At 41.7% G+C, this 15,540-nt stretch overlaps 1 protein-coding gene across 1 annotated transcript; it reads left to right on the plus strand.

Annotated features, from left to right (window-relative positions):
• The first annotated feature begins 540 nt into the window (after positions 1-540).
• LOC139219500 (inhibitor of nuclear factor kappa-B kinase subunit alpha-like) lies at positions 541-14,880 on the plus strand. Its single transcript, XM_070851377.1, has 22 exons — positions 541-615; positions 1,039-1,160; positions 1,427-1,521; positions 1,881-1,998; positions 2,905-2,974; positions 3,064-3,152; positions 3,236-3,325; positions 3,606-3,730; positions 4,627-4,734; positions 4,891-5,026; positions 5,890-6,084; positions 6,309-6,411; positions 6,563-6,686; positions 8,125-8,276; positions 8,387-8,448; positions 8,540-8,649; positions 9,804-9,853; positions 9,972-10,077; positions 11,607-11,754; positions 12,363-12,499; positions 13,664-13,763; positions 14,436-14,880. Exons 2-22 carry the CDS (start codon positions 1,056-1,058, stop codon positions 14,499-14,501), a joined length of 2,289 nt encoding a protein of 762 aa, XP_070707478.1. The 5' UTR covers positions 541-615; positions 1,039-1,055; the 3' UTR covers positions 14,502-14,880.
• The last annotated feature ends 660 nt before the right edge of the window (positions 14,881-15,540 follow it).

The following is a 15,540-nucleotide window of genomic DNA, read 5'->3' on the forward strand; positions in this document are numbered from 1 at the left end:
CTGAAATCTTGAATTTCTTTTTATTCCACACTGAAGCAGCTGTGATTTTGTTACTCAGCCACTAAAAAATAACCTTTTTGTGCACCTGCCATTTTATTTCAGAGGGATACTGGATTTCATTCTTCACTACATGCATTTATGCATTTGCAAAATCATATTCCACATTTGCATAAATGCATGAGAAATAATAATCTAATGATATAATACAATATATATGATATATAATACTAGTAGTAGGAGTACTTTTTCCTCATAATACTTACATTCTGCTTAAGCAACACTTTTAATGCGGGGATTTTGCTTGCAACAGAGTAGTTTTTTGTGTTGTTGTCGCTTTATATTTAAGTAAATAATCTGAGAATTAAAATAATATTCCACATGTTGTTATTTGTTGTTTAACGTCGTTTGTTTTGGAGTTTTTTTTTTTAAACAGTTTTTTTTAAACGTTGCAGTGTTGAACGCGCCCTCACATCCGGGGTTTCCTGTGACGTCGGACAGGAAAGTACACAGTCTCGCGGTGCATCGACCTGAAAACAACAGGACGGCGCACATTTACACACGTTCACACACGTTTGTACCGAGAAACGGCTCATGACACCTTCATAGAAACACGAAGTAAGTGTCTGGACCCGCTCTGCCGCCAGCTCGACCCGGAAACATCCACTGAAACGTCTCTAAAGCGGCCCAGAAGCTGCTGTTTCCTAATGCTAACGAAGCTAACGCAGGGCGCCGTCTATTTCCTGGAGTGTGAGGCTGCTGTTGGCTAGCTAAACATAAAAACAGTTAGCTTCAGCGGTGTGTTGGTCATACCTGTTATATTTAGGTGAATATGTTGCTCGTGTCACACCGTCACTACATGTCAGTTTGACAGCGTTAGTGTGTGATTGAAGGTGTAATCTGGCTTTAGCCTTGCAGCGGCTACAGGATGTAGCCTGCTCCATAAGCTGTGATAGTTTTTGTTTAGCTAGGTTCAGGCTGTTTGTGCATTGGGATGAAATGACTGTGGGCTGTTATGACTGTCGGCCTTTTGCTGTCCAGCTTTTTCCAGGACAACAATGGAGAACCCTCCCTTCAGGCAGAACCAGGTTTGCGGAGACTGGGAGCTGAAAGAGAGGCTGGGCATGGGCGGTTTTGCCCATGTTTACCTCTACCAACATCATGTAAGTTTAGAGCCTTACAACCCTGAGACATATGACACTAAACTTCCTTTAGACACGAAGAAGCACGATGCAAAGATGACCAGTATAATAATTGTGGCACTGCTTATCTACTTCCTATTGGGATTATTAAAGTCCTCTTATTTGTTGCTGCATTTTCTGAGGACATGTGGGCGATAGCTCCTCCAAATCCACACACAAACTGCTGTTTTTGGGAATGATTTTATGTCAGTGATATAATAATGGAACTTCTCTTGTCTGTTCTCCAGGAAACAAATGAAAAACTAGCTGTGAAAATGTGCCGTCTTGAGCTCACAATGAGGAATAAGGACAGATGGAGCAGAGAAATCCAGATCATGAAAAAGTTAGTCTCATTTTTGTACATTTATAATCTCTTTTATTGGTAAAAAATACATCATGCATTGATGGTCGGGTATCATAGTGGTGTAACAATACTCAAGGCTGATGTATTTGTCAGTCTACAACACAGGGATGCACAAAAAAAATGCAATTTGTAGTTCAATTATGCACAAAAAAACCCCAAATTTATTTGCTGGAGTGTGGAAAATGTATTTAATCACAGTTATTATAAGTTATTAATTACCTTAATGCTGCAGACATTCTGAAGTATGTTGCAGGCACTGCAGCAGTGGATGACTGTGCAGAATCTGAATGGGCATCATTAAATAGTAATGTGGTAATGACTCCCTCTCTCTCACTCAGGTTAAATCACATCAATGTTGTGACAGCCCGAGATGTCCCAGAGGAAATGATGCACATAGCCCTAAATGATCTTCCACTGCTGGCCATGGAGTACTGCTCCAGGGGAGACCTGAGGAAGGTGAGGGACTCTTGGCAAGAAGTTTTTCTGTCTTTCCATCCACACTAACACAAAGTTTTTCACTCCCAAAAATGGCGCTTTTTAACTGCAGTCTGTGGATGAATCTGAAACCACCCACCTCACATTTTAGTGTAGATGTGGGGGGGGGGGCGACTTTTGGGAAATGATGACGTGAGCCTGACTTAGATTCCTGATTGTTTTATTAGACTTTACAGCCGTACACAGTCAGACAACTCAGTTATAAAATGTTTCTTTCTGCTAGTAAGCCTATCTTTGTACTTTGAGTTTTCCTTTGATTATGATCATCAAATAAACATCTTTGTTTGCGTCCTGCCCACAGAAACGCTACATGGCTCTTAATTTTAAACAGATACAGGAAGGGTAGAGTGTGTGTGTGTGTGTGTGTATAATGTTGCTGGTATGATGTCGTCAAGTACGACTATTTTTGCTGTGAATTGTGCGCTTGTACTGGAAAACATAGACGAGACTCTGACTGTCTAGATGAGCAGCAGCTGTAGGTGCACTTGAGTTAACTTGAACGCAGAAAAAAAAGGTCTGAGTCTGTCACATTGTACGGCAATAAAAGAGTTCGTACCATCGTTTGGTTCAGAAGTAGTTCAGCAGACGTCATTAACTTTCAGCACCAGAGCTGAGAGTCCGGTGCTGCTGATCCTTCTTGCCATTCTCCCTCCCTACGTCCCTCACAGTTAGCTCTGAGTTGCATCACATACTGTGAGCCATACAAGATACACACAGTCATAGCATGTTGCTGAAGGCTGATTTTGTTGTTTTGTAACTGTTTTAAAGCAGCATATAAATCCTTAGCATATCAGGATGTATCACTGTTCTGTCACATAATGTAGATTTACTGCAGATGTGACACAGTTGCATTTGTGTGGGTTGCAGATGCTGAGCAAACCTGAAAACTGCTGCGGTTTGAAAGAAAGCGAAGTGCTTTCATTACTGAATGATGTTGGTATGTCCAGTGTTTTTCTACATGCAGCTCTTTCATTCAGACGTTTTAGGGCTTTATCATTCGGTTAAAACCACCGCTTTCTGCTCCAGGATCTGGTATCCAGTATCTGCATGAAAACAAGATCATACACAGAGACCTTAAACCGGAAAACATAGTGCTGCAAGATATCAACGGAAAGGTAAACTGCCACTGTTTGATTTAGCACCCGCTCTGTTTGATTGTACACCTGGAAGAAACTTATGTTGACTTAATCTTCTACAGCTGGTTCACAAAATCATTGACCTGGGCTACGCTAAAGACCTGGACCAGGGAAGTCTGTGCACCTCCTTTGTGGGGACGCTTCAGTACCTGGTAAGCACTAAAGCAAACAAGCAACTATTTCTTTAACCTCAGATGCTCCAAGCTTTATGTAACCTATGTTCTTATCTTAATTATGCTTTGAAATCCTTTAATCTTCTTCCTGCTGACAAATAATGACATGTAGCGGTGCTAATTATTAACTGTGTTCTTCTGTAACTAAAAAGCAGGTATAGAATGAAAAGTAGAAAATTATACCATCGCTTACCATATTGGGGGGGAAAATGTCAAGATGGATTGCATAGTTCTTGATGTTGAAACGTGTTCTCTGCAGGCACCTGAGCTGTTTGAGAATAAGCCATACACTGTTACTGTGGACTACTGGAGCTTCGGTACGATGGTTTTTGAATGCAGCTGTGGTTTCCGTCCATTCCTGCACAACCTGCAACCTGTGCAGTGGTGAGTTGACCTGCTAAACAAAATATTATGACATACAGGAGTGATTTAATTATTATTATTAGTTGTAATATAATTGTTGTTTATTGGATAAACAAATGTTGGTGGCTTGAGCTAGCTTGATGTATAGCAGGAGAGGCGACACTGTGACACTTGTGTCAAATATTTTACTCTTTTTCTGAGTCATAACTCAGTCAAATCATGAATAAATGCCCTGAAATCCACTTAAGAATCATACAACCCCAGAACCTGCCTGAGAATAATCATGTTTTTAAGTTTCCTTCTATGTCAAATTAATCCAGTGATGGCTGTCTTTACATTCACGTGTACATCACAAACAGGAGCCCCTAGTATCTAAGTCTGCATACTTCTATCGGTTGCCACTTTGCCAAAATGGAAACACAGCAGGCAAAAAAAATTGTCAAGTTGTAGTCCACAGCAAAGTTATCTTTCCTGTTTAGATCGTCTGAAACCTCCAAATAGTTTGAGCCATTGTTCCAAAACTAAGAGCACGATCATCTCCCAAATCTGTGCAAGACACAGAATAATTGTTGGAGTGAAGAAATCCATTAATAGACTTTTAGCAACAATAGCAAGGCTTACCCCGTCAAATAAAACCCAAGTAAGGCAGCCACTCCTGTAGATGAAGGGGATCCCCAGAGCTCAGCGGACCAGTAATAACTCTATTTGCACACAGAAGGAAACAGATGTGGATAATTAGAGCTGGTTAAAGTAGCTGTGCTTACTATATCTAAACCAGTCCAGGAGTCCATATTGAATTTTCCACTAAACTACTGCATGTTGTTGTGCTTTGTATGGAAAATCTTTCAAGTCGTTTAATTGGAAACGCTGTGCGATGTAAAATAATCCGTCATTGTCTCGTCTCCTCTGATCCACAGGGCCAGCAAAGTGAGGAATAAAGGTCCAAAAGACATCATGGCTGTGGAGGACCTGAACGGAGAAGTCCGGTTCTCCACACACCTCCCCTACCCCAACAATCTCAGCAGGTTAGCACCCTGGGATTACCACAAACACACTCACTTCAGACACCGTAGCGTTCCAGGAGATCCCACCGCTGTCCATGCTAATGAAAAGGATGATAGACTCAACCCTCTGGCTGCGTTCTCTCCTTGAACACATATAATTTAATTGCTGTCATGCAGGACGCTGTCGGATCCAATGGAGGCGCTGCTCCAGCTGATGTTAAAGTGGGATCCTGTCCAGCGAGGAGGCAGAATCAACCTCGACACCAAGAAACCCCACTGCTTCGAACTGCTGGAGCAGATACTGAGCATGAAGGTGAGCTGCAGGCACGACTCTTGTCATTTATATATTTCTCTTGTAACTGATACAGTGAAAGTGTTGATGGTTATTCTGTCATCATCTGGGCTGATACAATAGTTTCTGTACCAATATCAACACAGATTTTTATCTTAAAAATAGTTTATAGTAACACTGACATCAGTTTGAAGTAACAGATCAGAGAGTTTCATGCCAACAGTTTAGTATTAATGGAAGCAGATGTTGAAATGTTTGGCCTTTGTTGAAAGCTGATGCAACATTTAATTTAAAGGTCTGCCAGTGAGTCATTTGTTCATATCCCTAAAATTTGTACAACCTCAGCTAAAAGGTTACAGAAGTCTGTAAATCAGAATAAAATAAAGACACAAAACATATTGATCCAAAACAATTCTGACTGTAGAAACATAAAAGGAATATTTCTTAACACTCTCGAGGTTTTTTGAACCAGTTACTTTTTTGAGGTGCAATCTATAGCCTGATCTCTCGGCTTTCTAGTGCAAAAATAATTAATCTATTATAGTTTTTATCTTCGATTAAAACAGGAACTTGCTAAGAACGCCTCCCCCCCGGTGAGGGAGGTGGCCCACATGCAGGCCGTCAGTTTTCATAGGGTTAAAAGGGAAGTGTGCTGATTTTACACATTAAAGTGTGTTTACAGGTCAGCGCTCTGTGCTAAATGGGATGGCTGTGGGTCGTCCATCAAGCGGTTTGATCCTCGGCTCCTATGAGTCAGCGTATCAGTGTCCTTGGGCAAGACACTGAACCTAAATGATGTGTGAATGAGGATGTGATGTAATGACTAGAAAGTCTCACACCAAACATTTCAGTAGACCATCGATCACATGTACGTGTCTCTGCAGGTCGTCCACATCCTGAACATGGCCACAGCTCAGGTCCACTCTGTCCAGTTGACTCCGGACGAAAGTCTGCACAGTCTGCAGAAGCGCATCGAGGCCGACACCAAGATCGAAGTAGTGAACCAGGAGCTGCTGCAGGAGACGGGAGTGTCACTGGATCCCAGGAAGCCCGCTGCACAGTGTGTCCTCGATGGAGTCGTAAGTTGACTCTTGTGCATCAACAGAAATTAAACAATTATAATTACAATTTCCTAATTTTAAATGCACATAGGAGGAAACTTGAGAAACGGTGTATTTCACCACGGATGTAAACATAAATATTCTGACGGTGAAAAACGCTCCTGTTGGAATTAAAGCCACCTTCAGGAACGTGTCCTGGTGGTGTGAATATGAGTGTCTCAGTTTTCTTCTCTCCTGTGTAGAGAGGGTGGGACAGCTACATCGTCTACCTGTTTGACAAGAGCATCACCAAGTACTCTGGTCCCCTCAGTGCCAGACAACTGCCCGATAAAGTCAACACTATAGGTCAGTTTATTTTAAGTTACTTGTGAAATTAAGCAAGTTATAATATGTACCTTGAAGCATTAGTTTGAATATATTTAGCTCAGGTGACACTCCCACTACAACCCTTCTCAGCTATCATTTAACATTATTTGTTTATTATTTAACTTTGCAGTACAAGAGGCCAAGACACAGCTGCCCCTGGTTGTCTTGAAGAAGGTTTGGGGTGAAGCCGTGAGCTACATCTGTGGCCTGAAGGAGGACTACAGCAGGCTTTTCCAAGGACAGAGGGCTGCTATGTGAGTCTGTAATCTGTTTTTTTTTTTTTTTAAAACCATAAACACATCACGAGGTGCATTTATATTCAGTTGACGAAAGAAGCAAGAACATGACCTGTTTTTAAAGAAGCTCTGGATTAATATTCTGCTTCTATGCCATCAAAGTTTGGTGACGCAGTAGGGGGTGATGGGATAAATTGGCAGCCAAGCTTAAAAAGAAAACGCAGGAAATGGCAGAAATTCAGCTAATGTTGACGATATTTTCTGTCGGCAGAATCATGTAAAGGTTTTTATTCTCCCTACTGAGTCTGGATCATGTCTCTTACTGTATAGATCATCCACAGGATGCCTAAAAAGGCATTTAAAAGTCTGGCATTTAATTTACAAAAGGCGTAAATATGTTCTCTAGCCTGCTTTATAAAATGTTTTGTATCAGATTGCAGGCTGTCGTCAAACATAACACACCTGTGAAGTAAAAGTGATTGAGTGAAAGATTGCAGTAGCTGATACTGCTGCAGGAGGCTGTTTCAGTTTCAGTCCTGGCATTATTGCAGCTGCAGCAGCCAGGAAGTTCGCTGTGTCATTACAAAAGTGGGGATTTTAGCAAACGTTTGAAAGAATCCATCACCCATCTGTTTTCTGCTGCCTGTCCGTGTCCAGGTTGTGTTGATGTAAGTGATTATATCAATAGGAAGTTTGGTTATATACTGCTGGGACGTGCTGAAAGAAGGTGATATAGTAATGAAAAATGAGGTCATACTGTCTCTACTTTTTCTCACCATACTTTAAAAGTGCAGTGTGGAGGCTTCAGTGGCATCTAGTGGTGAAGTTACAGATCGCAGCCAAGCAAATATCCCTGGTTCGCCCCTCCCTTTCCATGCATGTAGAGAAACTACGGTGGCTGACAAGGATTTAAGCTCCTTTGCTTTTTCTTGTGCTAAATAATAAGTCTCATCCCCTCCTCTTCTTTCTTCTTCTTGGTCTTCAAATTGTTGCATTTGTGCCACTAAATTCAAGCTGCAAACTTGTGAAAGGCTCTGGTTGTCCATCCAGGGCTGCGGTAGAAATCTGATGGCACAAAATGGCGGACAAAGGAACTGTTCCCAAAAACACAGACTCTTAGTTTCAGGTGGTTAAACACTATTGAAACATACAGTAGAGCCACCTGAATCCTACACACTGCACTTTTAATGATCATGAAACTGGCAAAGAAACCTTCCAAACAGTCTCTGTACTACTGATAATTTAATTTAAACCTTTGATCAAATATTGGGAGTTATAATTTATGTTACACACAGTCAGCTGCCCCCATCATAGCTTCACACCTGCAGATACTAGTAATATTATGAAGAAACCAGCCGCCTCAGAAGAGTTTTGGACCCAAGACTCTGCTGTAGTATATATTTTTTCTACGTTCAAACCTTTCTAACTCTAAATTGTCTCCTCCCTGCCCGTCCAGGTTGAGTCTCCTGCGCTACAACACCAACCTGACCAGGTATAAGAACAGCATGTTTGGCTTCTCTCAGCAGCTGAAGGCCAAACTGGACTTCTTCAAGAGCAGCATCCAGTACGACCTGGAAAAATACAGCGATCAGATGCACTATGGCATATGTGAGTGTTTACTGGCAGATGTTTTGCCTTCATTTAATGAAATATGGAAATATTTTAAGAGCACTGAGCGAGATGTTTGTTTTCATGAGCTTGTCTGTGTTTGTGCGAAGCCTCTGAGAAGATGCTGAAAGCCTGGCAGGAGAACGAGGAAAGAGCTGCTGCTTTTGCACAGGTAAACGTCTGATTTTTCAAACGGCCTGTTACATTTCTGTGTGCAAATCCTGACGGCGGCAGCCCTGACGTGTTCCCGCTTTGTCCTGCAGGTGGCGGAGGTGAGCCACTTGGATGACGAGATCCTGGCTCTGCACTCTGAGATAGTTGAACTTCAGAGGAGTCCGTACGCTCGACGCCAAGGAGACAAGATGGAGCAGCTGTGAGTGTTGACCCGCCACACTGGAGTCATACACGGCGATATGTCGGCTCCTCGGTTGTCACCAACAGTCTTTGTCTGCTGTTTGGTTCATTTGGAAGACAGAAGTGATGATAATGATGCTTTCTGATGTTGTGTTTGCACTTTAGTTGCATAATTTTTGATAGCACCTAACTTTTTGCTCCTTTTTTTTAAATGATTTCCAAACTTTCTACTGAGTTTTCTGCAGATGATTATAAGTCTAGTAACACCTACGTGTTCATCAAACACCACAATCGGGTCAAAATTCTCTTTTTTACAGAACAGATGTTTGTCTTAGAAGGAGCCAACAAATCCTGCATAGTATTGATCACCTTATTAACAGCAATTCGATGCTCAGACCAGATCATTCGTCAGTCATCTTGATAAAGTAATTCTTTTGATTATGAGAGTTTTACAGCACATACAGACAGAAAAGTGCCGCAACAAAGGTCCCCACCGGAAATCGACCTGTAATTTGTCATTTTACACACCAGTTACACGTGTAGGCTGCATAGCTACACGTCGGGGATACAGAGATGCTGCAGAGAGCACACAAACTGTGACTGAGCAGTTTCTGTTTGATCTGCCAGTGGAGATTGTTGACAGTGAAGACAACATGAAGGTTTGATCCTGTGCATCTGTCAAAAAGAGAGTAGAAAACATAGAAACAGAGTCCGCACACTAGATTATGTTCCCATGAAAGTCCCCCAGGCCGTCATGAAGTGTTTCCACAAGTCACTCTCTTTTCTCATAGTCAATTCTGGGAATTTTTGTTACATCATCCGCTGGATTGAGATGTCTTCACATGTGCCCCAGAGCAGCCTTCCACCCATCACCTGCCATTGCGAGATTATAGTTAATGAGTTTGTTGTTTAAAAGCGAACAGGCGCTCCTCTGTGCTGCTGTATGAGCGGCGACTGGTGTCGCTGCTGTGGGGCAAACAAACAAGATGTTACGGACGACCGCCGGCGTTTTTGATTCGCTAAATCAGACAACAATCTGCTGTTTAAAAGACCACAACATAAACAGCGGTTAGCCTTTATTTGCTTTGAGAGTTTTTCTAATATGTGTTATTTGAGCCACTGGCGGCTCTTCACGCCGCGGACGTTTAAATCTGACTAAATCATTTATTGCAGAGAAGACAAGGCGATTGAGCTCTACAAGCAACTGAAGATGAAATGCAAAAGTAAGAAGCATTTTAATAACGTCTTGTGTTTCCTCAGTCATCAAAACAGATGATGCATGAATCCTTTTCTGTGCAGTGAAGTGTGTGTTCACTGGTTTATCTGATGCGTTTCCCGTAGCGCCCGAGACCGATGTGAGCAGCGACAGCTCCGAGATGGTGAAGGCCATCATTCAGACCGTCCAGAACCAAGACAAGGTCCTCAATGATCTGTACACCCACCTCAGGTGAGCGTCGGGTCCAACACTCACAGACACTCAGTGTTTTACTCCAGTGGGGCTGTCAGAATAGTCTTGAATAACAGCAAAACGCTTATTATGCTTCATATTCCTTGAAAAATCCTCCATTTTCAACATAATCTGGTGTTTCATGTGTTGATTTTTTTAAATGAATGAATGGATTGTCGTATTTGTGTCCCGGCGTGTCGCACCAGACGGGGAGAAGATCAGAGTTTTATTCACGAGGGCGACCATCTGCTCTCAGAATACATGTTCCCTCTGACCTCTGAGCTTTGTTCCTGCCCGTCAGCTACCAGAGATCAGTTCAGCAACATGTCAGGCTGTCGTTTTTTTAATGGCAATTTGAAAGCTAGAATAAAGATTCATATAACATGTGAAACTAGCTGCAGATCCTCAGTGTGTAGAGTAAAAAAGTTAGTGGAGGTCTATAGTGTGTGTGTGTGTGTGCTAGTTAGTCAGTGTGTTAGTGTGTAGTGGAGGTCTATAGTGTGTGTGTGCTAGTTAGTCAGTGTGTTAGTGTGTAGTGGAGGTCTATAGTGTGTGTGTGTGTGTGTGTGTGTGTGTGTGTGTGTGTTAGTTAGTCAGTGTGTTAGTGTGTAGTGGAGGTCTATAGTGTGTGTGTGTGTTAGTTAGTCAGTGTGTTAGTGTGTAGTGGAGGTCTATAGTGTGTGTGTGTGTGTGTGTGTGTGTGTGTGTGTTAGTCAGTGTGTTAGTGTGTAGTGGAGGTCTATAGTGTGTGTGTGTGTGTGTGTGTGTGTGTGTGTGTGTGTGTGTTAGTCAGTGTGTTAGTGTGTAGTGGAGGTCTATAGTGTGTGTGTGTGTGTGTGTGTGTGTTAGTTAGTCAGTGTGTTAGTGTGTAGTGGAGGTCTATAGTGTGTGTGTGTGTGTGTGTGTGTGTGTTAGTTAGTCAGTGTGTAGTGGAGGTCTATAGTGTGTGTGTTAGTTAGTCAGTGTGTTAGTGTGTAGTGGAGGTCTATAGTGTGTAGTGGAGGTCTATAGTGTGTGTGTGTGTGTGTGTGTTAGTTAGTCAGTGTGTTAGTGTGTAGTGGAGGTCTATAGTGTGTAGTGGAGGTCTATAGTGTGTAGTGGAGGTCTATGGAGGCCTCCATGAGGACAATAAGCAGAAACACCAGTGGAGGCTCTGGGGAAATCTTTCTGTTCCATCAAATCTCCGTCGCTCTCTGCTCATAAAAATGAGCCTCGCTCAGAAACTAAGACGTGAAACAGTTCAGAACTCTTCTGGAGGGTTCACAGATCTTTAGTTTCTGTTTCTATGTTCAGAATTGTTTTTGATCAGTAGGTTTTGTGTCTCCAATTATTCTGGTTTACTGACTTGTGTAACAGTTAATCTGAGGTTGTGCAGATTTTATGGATATGAAGCATCTGAAGATCCTCCAAGAAATGACGTCACAATAGGCAAAAACACCAAAGGAGCTCAGGCTGACCTTTAACTTCCACACTTTAAAGGGTCAAAGAGCCGCAGCACCAACACTGTATGTTAACGTCTGCCCCAACAGTAAAATCCTGATCAGCAAACAGAAAATCATTGACTTGTTTCCACGGATTGAGAAAACCCTGGAGAACATCAAGGATGCTGACAACACGGTGATGCAGATGCAGATCAAGAGACAAAGAGAGTTCTGGCATTTACTGAAGATCGCCTGTGTAAGTGATTCAGCTGCGTTTATTTGATTTTATATTTAGTGACATGTCAGTTTCCGTTCATCAACACTTACATATGTTCACTGAGGGATCTGTCTGCTTTGTTTTTATACTTGGAATAATCTCCTGTAATTGAATTAAAGCTTCTTGTGTCGTCTTTGGCCAGAAACAGACGATTATTTTCATTATCAGCTCCTCTGCGGATTATTTCTATTTTAATCATCTGATTACAAAATGTGATAAAATAATGCCCAAAGCGACGTTTTGTTTTTGCTAGTTTTGTCCGACAATCAGTCCTGAACCCAAAAAAATTCAGTTTACTGTCACAAAAGACGAAAGAAAAGAAGAAATAACCCCAATTTAGGAGCTAGAATATGAATCGGTTTCAACATTTTGCTTGGAAACGGACCTAAATGATGAATCAGTTATTAAAATATTTGCTGCTGTCAGCTTTGGCGCTGTCTGGTCTCCTCTTGCCAACTCTAAATGACCAAAAACAGACAGCAGGACGTTGTGCTGCCTTCATTCCTTCTGTAGGAGACAGACATCGTGGTCATTATTGCCGTGTGTTGCCAGTTTCATCTCTCTCCTCTCTCTCCTCTCTCTTCCAGGCCCAAAACTCGTCAAGGAACTCGATAGCAGCGAGTCCAGAGTCGTCCAACCTGCTGCAGGTTTCTCAGTGGTCACAGTCAGCGCAACCGGTCAGCTCCCCACATCCCCTCACCTCCCTACCTGGGCCAAATGACAGGTGACTCATTCACTCATTCACACATGTGTTTTCATGTTTAACTGTGTGGACACAAATGATCAGTGTAAGCAGAGAACACAGAATAACTGACTGCATAAATGATGTTCGCCTCCAGCAGGTTAATATTTAGTGATATGGAATCAGATTTGTTTCAAAAGTTTCAAGCAAAACTTATTAAAAGTCAATCAAAATAAATGGAGTTGAGAGAGAAAAAAATGAACTGAAGCAAAAAATTATAACCTTCAAAGTAAAAAATGTCTCTTGAAAACAAATAACTCTGTGGATCTATAAAGTTTTTAAAAAAACTACATACAGTGATTAGTACTTACTTTGATCTTGAAGTAGTTGCTTGTATGCCCCCCTATGCTTCCTCTTCATGGCGAATAAAGAGTCTTTCTCCCGCTTGGTGATTAGAAAAAGCTCAAAAGACTTTATAGATCCTCAGGAGTCAATTCAAGCAAACAGGGGAACAACCTCCGGGTCACAGCCGTGTCGCTCAAAAACTCAACAGCCAATAGGAACGCGGCCTTGAAAGAGCCCGCCCATGCGACAGGTTTGAGTCAAAACTCAAACAAAGAATCTGGCAGCGCAAACGAAAAAGCCAGAAGCGTAACCAAAAGAGAGAGAGAGGGCGAGAGCAAAACTACATCCTAGAACAAAATAAAAGACAGAGTTATTTGTTTTCAAGAGACATTTTTTATTTTGAAGGTTATAATTTTTTGCTTGAGTTCATTTTTTTCTCTCTCAAATCCGTTTATTTTGATTGACTTTTAATAAGTTTTGCTTGAAACTTTTGAAACAAACCTGATTCCATATAGTGACAGCTGTTGCTGTTGTTGTAGCTTTGGAGGTTTTCCTCTGTCAGGCTTCTTTCTGAGCAGAAGTCACTCATCCTCCCCGGGATTGATCCGTCCTGTCGACTCTATTTCTCAGGAGATGATAACAACAAATAAATAGTTCTCCTTTAACGTCCGCTATCTGTGGGAGGATCGTATTGTTTTGCAACTAAAAAAAGCAGGACAGTTTGGAGCAGCTTCTTAATCTCCATCTCTAGTTGTATTGTGTTGTTCTGTGTCTGTATTTTTATTCAGATCAATTAGCACAGATCCCCCCCCCCCCGGTAAAATACTAAAATCTCCTGTGTGTGACGGTGTTTCCCTTCAGTGATGCTGCGCCGCGTCTGCTGCAGGAGAATCAGAAGTACCTCAGTCAGCTGACCAGCCTGATGCAGGAGGCTGCTGATGAACAGACCAAAAGCATAGTGGTGAGTTCGTTAGCTCGTCTTCTTCTTCGGTGGTGTTTCAGCAAAGCACAGACATCCGTCAAGTCAGCCGTGAAAGTGACACTTAAATTAGAGGAAAACAGCAAAGTGGCTCTAAAGTACATTAACTCCTGTATTATTTGCAGGACAGTTAAGACAAGCTAACGTCAACTACTCCACCTTCTCTGAGCTTAAAGGTGTTTTTGAGTAAAGGATAATTATCTACTGCATTGTGACAATTTTGTTTACTATAATAATAATAAAGCATTTTTGTAAACGGCACTGAAACAATCTTATCATGTTAGATGGATGTTTAAATAGGCTGAGAGGTGATTACACTGGGTTGTGCTTGTTATAGTGACACAGATGATCCAGATTAGCGTTAATTACACTCAATACATCAGTTAATAAAGACACAGGTTTAGTGTGTGGCTGTGTGACAGTGCAGCAAATAATAGCTTCATCCAAGATGGGTGGAAAAATGATTCTATTAAATGTAAATACTTTTTTTAGTACAAACTTTTTCTAGTTTTAGAAAAGCTAACAGTGTTTTCACGTTGAGCTGCTGCTTCCTTTACAGGATTTATTAATTTATTTATTTTATTAGAAATATTCAAACATTTTTAAGGATGCTTTTGTTTAATTCCATTAACGCCGTGGTTCTCCTCTCTCAAGGACCAAGACTGGAGCTGGACGAAATACGAAACTTTAACTACAAAATTAAAAAAGAGAAACGCGTAAGTCTCCTCCACCACCACACCACCACCACCACCACCACCACCCCGCCTGTGCTCCGAGTAACACTAAAGACTGAGAGCTGTTAGCGCAGCAGAGCGGCGTCACACGTTGTACAGTTGTATACATGGACTCAGATATTCTCTTAAAAAAAAAAAGAAAAAAAAAAGAAAAAGATGGCTCTCCTGATCTTCGTTGGAAAAACAAAAAAAAAAGCAGATCCCACATGCTAGGTGGCGTCTGTCCGCTCCCATCGTCTCACATGGTGGAAGCTTCGAACAATGAATATTCTTGTTTTTATATGAGAAAACAATGAAGCTGTCTCACTCTACTTTTTTTTTTTTCCTTTTGCTGCACAATATTCATCATAATTCAAAAAAAACAAAGTGATGATATTCATTTTTACTATTACTGCAAAACTGTAGCACCGGATTTGTGGATGTGAGGTGGATTTATGGCACTGGAGGAGGAGGAGGGGGAGGAGGAGGGGGAGGAGGGTGTCGGACAGGCGTGTGGAAACATGTTCAACCCTGTGACATGCAAGGAAAACACAGGAAGTGGTCGTGGGTGTGGTGCGGGGGGTCGAGGAGGAAATTACAATGAAGCAAACAGCACTTTGATACTCCCATGTATCCTCTCTGCAAAGAGTTCGTTCCCGATGAAACGTTCCAGGCTGCCAAAACCCGACCAGACAAAAAACTGTCGCTCATAATCAGTTAGATATATTTTACTATACACAGTCTGGGTTTAGACTCGATGTAAATGTTATTTTGAGTTAAGTTTTTATAAATAAAGTGTTGCATATCATAGGCGGAAAGTCTTTTGTCATGATATATGTGACAGACGTGGCAGGCCATTATGTTTCTATATATGTATCTATAACGTACATCTGTTTGTTTTCTTTCACACTTTTTCACCACACCGTGGGTTTTTGTCGTCTCATTTATGTGCACATGATATCTCACTGGGTGGTTTGTGCCGCGTTCATGTCAAAGAGAGCTGAAGCGAGTTTCTGTTCAAAATTAGTGCCGATTTTAAACTAATT

The sequence above is a fragment of the Pempheris klunzingeri genome, chromosome 20, assembly GCF_042242105.1.
Source record: "Pempheris klunzingeri isolate RE-2024b chromosome 20, fPemKlu1.hap1, whole genome shotgun sequence".
Classification (NCBI taxonomy): domain Eukaryota; kingdom Metazoa; phylum Chordata; class Actinopteri; order Acropomatiformes; family Pempheridae; genus Pempheris; species Pempheris klunzingeri.

Bases quoted from the DNA above. Each gene is read 5' to 3' on its own strand.
- LOC139219500 (XM_070851377.1), top strand. From the start codon at position 1,056: ATGGAGAACCCTCCCTTCAGGCAGAACCAGGTTTGCGGAGACTGGGAG. The intron at 2,975-3,063 runs GTATGTCCAGTG...TTTCTGCTCCAG, and splicing joins TTCATTACTGAATGATGTTG to GATCTGGTATCCAGTATCTG. The intron at 9,854-9,971 runs GTAAGAAGCATT...CGTTTCCCGTAG, and splicing joins ACTGAAGATGAAATGCAAAA to CGCCCGAGACCGATGTGAGC.